This window comes from Oreochromis niloticus, linkage group LG4 (assembly GCF_001858045.2).
Source record: "Oreochromis niloticus isolate F11D_XX linkage group LG4, O_niloticus_UMD_NMBU, whole genome shotgun sequence".
Taxonomy (NCBI): domain Eukaryota; kingdom Metazoa; phylum Chordata; class Actinopteri; order Cichliformes; family Cichlidae; genus Oreochromis; species Oreochromis niloticus.
The window spans coordinates 32,532,944-32,543,184 of record NC_031969.2 but is presented as its reverse complement, the minus strand read 5'-3'; the positions used below and the strand labels follow the sequence as shown (position 1 = coordinate 32,543,184).

General features: G+C 44.8%; 2 protein-coding genes across 3 annotated transcripts; one reads left to right on the top strand and one right to left on the bottom strand.

Moving 5' to 3' along the window:
• The first annotated feature begins 239 nt into the window (after positions 1-239).
• Positions 240-3,362, top strand: eef2kmt (eukaryotic elongation factor 2 lysine methyltransferase). 2 transcript variants are annotated; one of them, XR_002061797.2, is made up of 8 exons: positions 240-407; positions 782-844; positions 924-1,004; positions 1,127-1,228; positions 1,403-1,536; positions 1,614-1,858; positions 1,952-2,130; positions 2,687-3,362. XR_002061797.2 is itself a non-coding variant. In XM_003442474.5 (8 exons), the coding sequence occupies exons 1-8, from the start codon at positions 300-302 to the stop codon at positions 2,785-2,787; spliced, it is 984 nt and encodes a 327-aa protein (XP_003442522.1). In that variant the 5' UTR covers positions 242-299; the 3' UTR covers positions 2,788-3,362. The 2 variants fall into 2 exon arrangements, 1 of the variants encoding a protein (XP_003442522.1); XM_003442474.5 differs by having other exon boundaries at positions 242-407; positions 1,981-2,130.
• On the bottom strand, positions 2,852-9,269 carry alg1 (ALG1 chitobiosyldiphosphodolichol beta-mannosyltransferase). The gene is made up of 13 exons (XM_005469095.3): positions 8,933-9,269; positions 7,399-7,476; positions 7,205-7,308; positions 6,765-6,913; positions 6,506-6,595; positions 5,908-6,021; positions 5,570-5,679; positions 4,846-4,884; positions 4,702-4,761; positions 4,485-4,595; positions 4,266-4,380; positions 4,035-4,110; positions 2,852-3,371 (listed from the first exon to the last, which is right to left on the bottom strand). The coding sequence occupies exons 1-13, from the start codon at positions 9,222-9,224 to the stop codon at positions 3,237-3,239; spliced, it is 1,473 nt and encodes a 490-aa protein (XP_005469152.1). The 5' UTR covers positions 9,225-9,269; the 3' UTR covers positions 2,852-3,236.
• Positions 9,270-10,241: the final 972 nt, after the last annotated feature.

Here is a 10,241-nt window from a genome sequence, read left to right as displayed (position 1 = left end):
AAGGTTAAGAAAAGCCCCAGAAAAAACACACACTCTGGTTCAAAATGAAGGTAAGTTCCAATTAATACAAAACATTACATTTAAATAAAAAAATGTTCACTAATAAAAATATACAATAATTTAAAAGAAGTGTGTAATATGTCATGTATGTTTTACACACATGCACTTAGCTCTCTGTAGCTTTAAAAAAGGTAGACTATGCTCAAACCTACAGATAAACTTCACTACCCAGAGGCTCTAGCGAGAGACGGTCGCGCAGGATTATGGGTAAATAGGAAGTAAACAAATACACGTGTAAGATGGCGCTTTCAGAGCAGTCCTCAGTGCAGGGTTCAGTTAGAGAGGTTTTAAAGGAGTTCCAGGTGTCGTTTTTCGCTATGAGTCGGCTGCCTTCGTTTCCCTGGACTGTGAGTATGAGACTGGCCGAACTTCATTCAGAAATCTGCGCATTAGAGCACCAAAGCTGGCCACAAACCCGCTGCCTGTAAAACACGAGTAAAGCAATGAAATCAGTCAGGGGACCCCCCTGAATAATTCGGCTGAGCCTGGTTCTGCCGGAGATTTCTTCCCTTTAAAGGACATTTTTTCCTTTCCACTGTCGCCCAGTGCTTGCTCATGGGGGTCGTCTGATTGTTGGGGTTATTGTAGGGTCTGCCTTATAATATTAAGCTCCTTGAGGCGTGTGTTTTGTGATTTGGCTCTATGTGAATGACTTGAATTGAACTTAAAATGTGACTTAAACCTCTGTAATGTCCTCTGTATAACTTTTATCTGCTTACAGTTTGTAGAAAAAGACCTTCAGAGCAGCGGGTCATCAGAGCTCATTTCACAGGTGCTGAAACAGGTGAGTGTTCCTCCATCGTGCTGTAATCCTAAAACAGCTCAGCTTCGTTAGTGTAATGAACAGTCACGTGTTTTTACAGACGTGTCTTCATCCCCTGTGCCGGAAGTTTGCACCTTCAGTCAGATACAGGAGGCTGTTTCTCTCCGAGCTCATCAGACGGGTAAGGAGAGGTTAACTCTCAGATTATTAGTTGAGTTTTTTTCCCTCTGGACAGAAAGATGTTGAAATACTCGATCACAGAGTAAAACCCGGCTGTGTGCTTCCTGGTTTCTTCCTCCACAGCTGGAAGCTTCAGGCTGTGAACCTCTGGATGAGCTGTATGATGCTCTGGCTGAGGTGGTGGGCACTGAGGAGACCACGGAGTGCTACAAGAGCTACCTGCTGGTACTGCACACAGGAAAACCCTCAGCGTCACTGTCACCTTTATATCAAATTATTTGTTTTGTGCCATAAAAATATCAAGATCTAATTTTTGGTCTGAATCGCCCGGCCCTACTTTTGCCAGCTGTTGCTTGCTGGAGTCTTAATTTGAAGTGCAGCCATGTTTGTGTCCCGCAGCCTGCTGGTGGCGCTGTGAGCTTGATGGAGAACATTGCTCTGATCTCAGAGGGGACCACCGGGCTGGTGACGTGGGAGGCGGCTCTTTACCTGGCGGAGTGGGCTCTGGAGAACCAGCAGGTCTTTGCTGGCAGGTAAGCTGAAGGATCTGCAGGTTGTCGCCCTCCAGGTGGAGCCTCTGCAGCTTTTAAATTTTCTCCTCCTCCTTCAGGACGGTGCTGGAGCTGGGCAGCGGCGCGGGGTTGACGGGTATCGCCGTCTGTCGGTCGTGCAGCCCAAAGCGATTCATCTTCAGTGACTGTCACTGCAGAGTGCTGCAGAAACTCAGAGACAACGTCCAGCTGAACGGGCTGAGCGAGCAGACGACCCCAGCGGTCAGCGTGGAGAAGCTGGACTGGACGGCAACCTCAGAGGAAGAGCTGAGGGAGATTGGGGCTGACATCATCATCGCCGCAGGTCAGATTTATGGAGCGAGATGGCGTGGACACACATTCACACACCTCAGTCTGTTCCAGCTTTTATGGAGCTCTTGACACTCTGCTTTCTCAGATTCCTGTTGTTTGTTTGTCGTGGTGCAGACGTGGTGTACGACCCTGACATTGCAGGAAGTCTGGCGAAGCTGCTGTCCATTGTCATGAGGTGTTCGTCTGCTGAGGTTCTCCCTCAGGTCTTCGTCTGCTCCACGATAAGGAACCTGGAGACGTACGGCGGCTTCAAACAGCAGCTTGGTAAGACAACGCTGAGGAGGAGGAGGCTGTGCTGAAGATAGTTCAGATTAATTCAGACTTAAAGCTGATCAGAGTCTGGTTTACTTAAACCTAACGTTCTGCTGTGCCTCTTTGGCTCATGCTAACGTCACGTTATCGACCTCACGCTCGAGTCTGGCGGCGGAGTTTCATCAGCGTCACACACAAAAACGTGTTTGCTGCCTGAAATGAACAGTAAACATCACACGGGGAAAAATACTGTGGTTTGCTGTAGTAAGTAGTTCTTTAACCAGCTGTGCACAGTGTCCACAATTCATGAAAGAAAATGAAGCAAAAAGAAACTGGGACAGCTCACAGTAAACACTCAGACGTTCCAGTGTGGACAAAACGAGCCTGCAGAGAGAAATCTGGCCAGATTTGATCCTGGATACTTCCTGGTTACAGTGGGAATAAATAATAATAGTTGTTTTTGAGGCGTGCTTGGGGAACTATGAAGATGATTTTATACAGAGTGCAGGACCTTGGTTTGTATAAAGCATCTTGAATAAAGTCATTATTTGTTTGTTTGTTTTGGCAGAAACTGAAGGAGTCGGCCATGAAGTGATCCCAGGACCTGTCAACCATGTGTTTCCTTATAACAGACAGTCGGCTATAGAGCTCATCAAACTGTGCAGATGACACGGGGGGAGCATGATAAAGATTTTATTTACAAATGTACATCTCCATCGTCATGACAACTTCCTTTGTACATTCAAGTGAAGAAGGAAAAACGTCAGGAATAAAAAGAAGACCTCAGAAGACTTCGGTCTTTTCACCCGCTGATCCATTTAAATTTTAAATGTACATTTATCATAAAACACCCAAGCAAACAGTTTTGGTCCTTTGCGCTCTCACTCTGCTGTAACTGGAGCTCATATCATCCAGGCATTCACTGGATACTGGACTCAAAGGCTGGGCCTACTTTATTCCATGAAAAGTGCTCACCCGGCATACGAGGAAAAAAAGGCTTGTTTCCATGGTGATGTCTACTGCACGTGCCCAGTAGGGCTTAGAAAGCGAGACTTTCATGAATAAAAGAAATGGTTTTAAAACAGCAGCACTGTCTAGCTCTCTAAATACAGCCAAAGTTATCTCGGAGCAGTGATTAGAGGAAGGACGTTCTGGTCCCAGTTGTCATCCCAGCACTGTCCCCTGCTGGCGCGGAGGTTCCTCCTGAAGGTTCCCAGTTTGCCGTCTGAACTGGGAAAATCTGACAGGAGAGCCTGGAAACATAAACGTTCAGCATTTATGAGAAGGTTCAATTTCTGAAAGGTGGTGACTCCTAATCAGAGACTGTAAGTAAAAGATGGAAATAACTGCTGCTATATCACTTGTTTCTTATTTGGGCTCTGAAGCCTCATTCTGAGCGTGTCGATCACCCCGTTTGGTTTTTTTGAGGCTAGAAGAGAGAAGGTGGAGTGCTAAGGTATCAGCTAATGCTAGCTAGCTACCATGCTATATAAATAATTAGCTATTAACTATTAAAATCCTAGAATTTCACTCACAAAACTGTGGCTCAGATTTCTTGGACAGTCTGTTAGTACAGTCGCCTCACAGCAGCCATGTTATTGGTCACATGATGTTATTAAAAATGCTCCAACAGCACAAACACGGTCCAGAGGTCCAGTTCAGGGACTCCAGTTAGCTGAGGTGAAGCCCAGCAGACAGCTAGCAGCTACAGCCGCCTGTGTCACCCTCTCATCACAGATATGGCCACTTGACTCACACTTCAGAACCCACAAAACCATCTTTTATATACAGTCTATTCTTAAATCAATCGTGTTCACTTTCAGAGAAGCATAACTGTTGGTAGATATCAGAGTTCATATGAGGTTCTGCCTGAATCTTTCTCCTGATCATGTGACTGGTTTACAGGCGTCTCTCACCTTCAGCTGCTCGGCGAGCTCTGCAGAGTCTTTGAAGATCAGCCCGTTCTCCTCGTGCTTCACCAGCTCATCCAAACTGGTGAAAAAGAGACCGCAGAGTCAGATTTAGGAAGCACAGTCTCAGAGAGGGAGGTATTTACAGAGGTCACTGATGAGCATTTTCCTTTGCAGCCAGAGGAGTCGCCCCCTCCTGGCCACTAGAAAGCATGCAGGGTTAAGAGGTCAGCTCACCAGTTGAAGTGGATGGCGCAGACGGGGAGGCAGCAGCCAAACATGTCCACCACCTTCATGGGCAGATCCAGACCGCTGGACGACTTGTGGAGACAAACACCCAGATCTGCTGAGCCTGGACGACAGAGAAGAAAACTCCTCCAACGACCTGCTAAACCTTTGTGCGCAAACACGAGTGAGACTAAACTGGTCGAACAGACAAAATAAATACTAAAATACCTAAAAGCAGAGGGTAATCTTCAGCCTCCAGCCAGGGGGTGCAGATCTTCACGTGCTCCAGGTGCAGGGAGTCGATGAGCTTCATGTAGTGTTCCTTCTGAGGACCCTTACCTGCACAAACGCACAAAAACACACAGAGTGAGCGGAAACGTTTTCTGAATAAAGGAAAACTCAAAATTACTGGAGGTTCTAATCTGTAAGGAGCGAGCTGGACTACCTGTGATCACGCAGAGTAAAGGTGGTAAGGAAGCTCCTCCCTTTATGAAACCTTCGTACTCTGGTGGGAACAAACAGGCGACAGGTGAGGAAACACGTTTCATGGATTTTTTTAAACTTTAGTTTCTGAAACAGCAGGTCGCACCTTCGAGGGCCGTCAGCAGGATGGAGAAATCTTCGTCCTCTGCAGAGAAAAAAAATATCCTGAATCAGTGTTTGCAGCTGAAGGTGCAAAATAAATAAAGTGAAACTGGCTGAATTTGGAAAATTTTACATTCTGTTTGCAACAGAAGCTGCAAACAGAAACCTTCAGTGAGCGTCCTCGCACATCCCGATATTCCCCGCATCGTGTTTGCGTCAATGACGAGGAACGCCGGGAGTTTAATTCCCTTTTCCCAAGAAAAAAACTCAAATTTCATCTTTGACAGCAGGATTTATTATTATTACCTTTATTTTCACACTGAGATCTCTTTACCCCGAGATTCTCAGCAGGACTTAAAGTTAAACCGTCGCTCCCAAAATCCTTTCCTGTAAATCCTGAACGGGCCGAGGACGCCGCTGGAGCGGAGGTCACGACCTCCAAACAGTAACTTCTGTTTTGTTTCTATAAATTCAGACGATTTATTCCTGATCATTAAAATATGATTAAAGACCCTGCAGTGAAGCTGCCTGTGTGTGTGAGCCGCTGAAGGAAAGTAAAAGGTTACGAAATTAAAAACAAAAGAATATTTGAACTCCTGAGATGAACGACTTCATCGGAAATGTTCGAACAGCAAACGCAAAACAAAAAATCGGTTTCCAATCAGAAAACACCAAGAGCCAGCCGTGGTTTTCGTTCTTAAATCGGGAGAAGCGTCTCTTTCTCCGACCTGTCCAGCTGGTGCTGCTGAGCAGCAGCGCCGGTCGCTCCGCCCTCAAGGTCACGGTGCTGTCAGCGAGGTCACGAACTGAGAAGATGGTCCTCTCCGCCTCCTCAGACCTGAGAGAGTAGGTAGGTGAGCACTGTAAGGTCTGATGTGTTTTTCTCTATGAAAATAAAATCCATATTTTTCTGCTCATGCCATGAACAACCGAGGAAAAGCCGACAGGAAAACTCTGCAGCTCTACAATTACACACACGTAAAACCCCAAAACAGGAAGTTTTGGGGTTTTGTGGGCGATCGACAGTGTTTCACAAGAACCGCCCCCCGACAGCGTCATCACTCACCCCGTGTGTCTGAACTGAGGATAAACGGCGGCGAGCCTCACGAAGAGCTCGTGCTGCAGCCTCAGCGGAGTCTCTCTGAAGACGGAGGCCGGCCGGTCGTACAGAGTCGTCGCCCTGCAAACGTCAAGCCAACAGTAAAATGTCGCGCTGCGATCCAGAGTGAGAGCAGCGTCACTGCGATTAGTTTACTGGTTTCTATTAACTGCATTAAAAACTCGGCCCTGCAGTGAAACACAAACATGAACATCAGGAGCTTCACAGAGGAGGAATCACCGGACGGTCCCACAGCAGAGCAGGAAACATGTACGAGTTACATGAACATGTTGTCCCCAGACCTGGAGCAGCATCTCCTTTAACTCTGCTCCTTCTGTCTCTCCTCAGGTGTCACAAACATCACGGCCTCCAGAGGCCGCTAGTGAGACATCTGGCCTTTGTTTCAGTCTGTGTATTTTCTTCATCAACTTTATTGTAAAGTAACACGTCTGCATGTTTTTATTGGTGTGTTGTGAGAATTCAATCTCAAATTTCAAAAATCAGTCAGATTTTCTGCCCGTGAATGAAAAACAGGCATGCAGACAATAGAAAGAGGAAGTCATACTTGATGCTCCAGTTTTTCTGCAAGTCGTCCTTCATGGCGTTGGTGACGCACAGGTTGTGAGACGCCAGAGGACCGAAGAAGTGTTCGTACCTGAAAGACGAGAATGAAAACGCTCGTCAGAGACGACAGAGACAGAAACGCCTCGGATCAGGATTTAAGTTCGGCTCAAGTTGACATGAAGTATTTTGATCACGGTCCTGAGGATCTGGGCACCAAAAAGCCTGCAGAGCGCCACCTTCAGCCTCTCAGCGGTACTCACCACTTTGCTAGTCGGACCACGGGGTGCGCCGGGCCGTGGCTCAGCGCCATGATGGTGTAGCCGTAGTTGTGCCAGTCGATGATGAATCTGCTGCCACGCAGCAAACACACGAACCAGGTCACTGCGATGCTGGGCAGCCCAGGAGGATTCTGGGAAACAAAGGCAGTCGTTGATGTTAACAGAGTGACGTCTGCAAGGAATCAAAGTATTTATAACGGAAGACTTCTTTATCGTGCCTGCTTTGGACTCTTTCATCAGGATTTTCCTCTAAAAAAAAAAAAGTTCATTTAACTCTCAAAATAAACTTTTTTTTAGTCAAAATGAGGATTTTTGTGTTAATTTAAACAAATAAAAAAGAAGAATAGATGAACTAGTGTGACAAAGTTTATGTCTGTACGTGAGTTATTGTTGCCCCTCTGAGAGTCACACAGGTAACACACCTGCATCAGAACATGCTCCTGCAGCTCCATCGTCAGCAGGACACGCAGCAGCTGCAGGGACTGAACCATCACCTTCGTCACATACGTGACCACTTTTGGTCCGACTGCAAAACAGGAAACGGATTCCTTAAAAAACAAACAGTAAAAAAACCACATCCTGTTTCTTTGTTTTTTAAGCGCAGACGTAAATGTACCTCGGACACCTTTCACCTCTGCGATGGGCACTATGGTGATCTTCTCCTCACTCAGCACGTCTCCATGAGGTTTGGTTTCTGGAAAACAATCACAGCAAAAATCCTTCACTTTCACAGCCGACACGGGAATTTTCCAGACACGATGAAATAACTTCCTGATTGTTTTTAGTCCAAAGTTCACATTTCATTTTTTGTTTCTCAGAATGACCGACTGTTTGTCTGAAACTCTTTTGGTTTTGTAGAAATAAAAGGTATTTTTTTTCTATCAGATCATGTGTATATTTATAACGCACAGCTGAAATTAACTCGGCTCAATTGCTGCACCGAGTTTAGGTTTTAGTTTTAGAAATTTTAATAGAGTACATGATATTACTTCTTTAAAACACTACATCTCGGATCACTTACAGCGACCTGTTTTGTGTCTCTGGCAGAATTTTGAGGTGTTTTCTGTCTGTGGTCATTTTGCATTCTGGTTTTTTTTTGCATATACTTTACAGTCACGTCTTTTTCTTTATCTAAAGTTTGTTTTATCTCGACCCGCTGAAAGCATCAGTTTTATATTTGGATCAAATATTCTTTTCTTTAAATTTTTGATTTGTAACAACATGTAAACACTGCTTCTTTAAAATACTACTCCTTATAAATCCTACAGACAGAGCGCTGCAGTATTGATGGAGGTGTAGAAGTTGCAGCACATGTTTCAGGAGCAAATGCTGTTTAAAATAAACTCACACTCATCAAGCGGCACAGTGAACCACCTCACTATACAGCTTCAACAGCTCCAATTAGATGTGGATGCTTCAGTGTTTGTTTCCCCCAAAATTCCAAACATTAGGTGAGGTATGCACCTCCTCTGCCACTCCAGCCCTCCTTCACTACATCCATAAATATCCTCAGAGGTCTTCCTCTTCTCCTCCTGGCTGGCAGCTCCATCTTCATCATCCTTTGTCAGTATATCTGCCCTCCCTCCTCTGCACACCACAGCCTCTCTGACTCTGAGATGTCCCTCTGATGGACTCATTTCTAATCCTTGTCTCCACCCACGCCGCCCTGCCTGCACGTTCTTCTTCACCTCCTCTTGTGCACTGTTTGGATGACTGACCCCAAGTATTTAAACTCATCCACCTGCACTGGCTTCTCTCCTCCCATGTCCACCTGTCAACATGTCTCTCTCTCACTCACACACACACACATGTATTCTGTCCTGATTGTACCAACTTTCATTGTTCTTCTCTCCAGATCATACCTCCACCTGCTCCCTACTCACACTACAAATCACAGTGTCACCTGCAAACAGAGTCCACAGAGACTCCTGCCTAACCCCATCTGTCTGCTGACCAGAGTGGGCTCAGGGTCGATCCCTGATGTAGTCTGACCTCCACCTTAAACCCACCTCCCCACTGTCTCTCTGTCCTCATACTACAGCTTGTTAATTTAACGCTGGTATCGACAAATACCTGAACACTGACTGTTTGATCTCAGCGGCAGGTGGAAAACAGGTGAATGAATGTGTAACAGGAAGCTTCAGTCTCACCTGAAAACCCCACGAAGGTCACATGGTACCCGTGTTTACTCAGGGATAAAGCGTGATACTGCATCCGAGGACTGCGCCCGATGTCCCCCAGCACCAGCACGCAGACCCGCCGGGAGGTCCCCTCGTCCCGCCGCCGCAGGCTGCGGCCCCACAGCGGCAGCAGCGCGGCAGCGATCGCCAGAGACACCGCGGGCCACCGCACAGCCGAGTGTGCCGCAAAAAGTCCCGCTAAAAGCGCCAAAACCAGCAGGGAAACTGCCAGGAGAGCCCTGCAGGAGCTGCGCGGCGCCATGTTTGTTTGAGATTTGTGATGACGCGGCTCATCACAAATGGGCGGGGCTTGATATTTAAAGGAACCGCGCATCATATTGTGACGCGTTCATGTGCAAACCAGCAACTTTCACTCTTAGTTGTCAAAGCATGTGTTAACTTCTATTGTTATCAAAAGATTATATTAAAAAATCACAAAGAAAAAATTTAAAAGTAGGGCTTTGGTAGCACATGTACATTTTATTTTTTTTAAAAAGAAAAATCTCAGAAACATCTTTTCACACACATTTTGGAACAAAGAATAAAAAGTTTGCCTGAGCAGATTTTTGTGAATATATTTGCACAATTAAACATTCGTTCTGAAGTTTTGTGGTTTTCAAATGTGAAAATCTAATTTGTATTAACCAATCTCCCTTTAGGATATTTTAGTTTCTATTCTTCATTTAGAAACAGAAGGATATAATATATACACATCACAATCACAATAGGATTCAGGATTATACTTCACTGTCATTACATATGTATAAATACAATGTAACGAAATACAGTTTGCATCTAATCAGAAGTGCAAGAGCAGTAAGTGCAATACTTTCTTAATCCCTGAGGAAATTATATTATATACATATACATGTATAAGAATGCGTGACATCAATATGTAATATATGTATGCCTTCCAGAAAATATATTCATAAAATTTATGCATTATTATATTATAAACAATATTGTTTAAAAAAAAAATCTAAATAATAACATATACATATTCATCAATTTGTAAATGAGCCTGAAAATTGTACTAGTGCTGTCCACACTGTATTTTCTAATGAAATAGCCTGACTTCATGTATTGAAAATAAAATCCTGGAATTGCCCTGCACACATAAACAAAAACAAACAAACAGAAACAAAAGAACCAAAAAATTAAACATTACTGAAATAAGAAAACTGCCTTCATATTTCTAATTTTTCTTTGTACGTTGTATTTACAAAAACATTTACACTGTAAGGAAATTATTGACAAATTATTTTACGTATTGTTACTT

Coding starts and splice junctions, on each gene's coding strand:
- eef2kmt (XM_003442474.5), top strand. CDS start 300: ATGGCGCTTTCAGAGCAGTCCTCAGTGCAGGGTTCAGTTAGAGAGGTT. Junction 1,229..1,402: donor GCTACAAGAGCTACCTGCTG/GTACTGCACACA, acceptor TGTGTCCCGCAG/CCTGCTGGTGGCGCTGTGAG. Junction 2,131..2,686: donor CGGCTTCAAACAGCAGCTTG/GTAAGACAACGC, acceptor TTGTTTTGGCAG/AAACTGAAGGAGTCGGCCAT.
- alg1 (XM_005469095.3), bottom strand. CDS start 9,224: ATGGCGCCGCGCAGCTCCTGCAGGGCTCTCCTGGCAGTTTCCCTGCTG. Junction 7,309..7,398: donor AGAGGTGAAAGGTGTCCGAG/GTACATTTACGT, acceptor CCTGTTTTGCAG/TCGGACCAAAAGTGGTCACG. Junction 5,680..5,907: donor CCTCAGTTCAGACACACGGG/GTGAGTGATGAC, acceptor CTACTCTCTCAG/GTCTGAGGAGGCGGAGAGGA.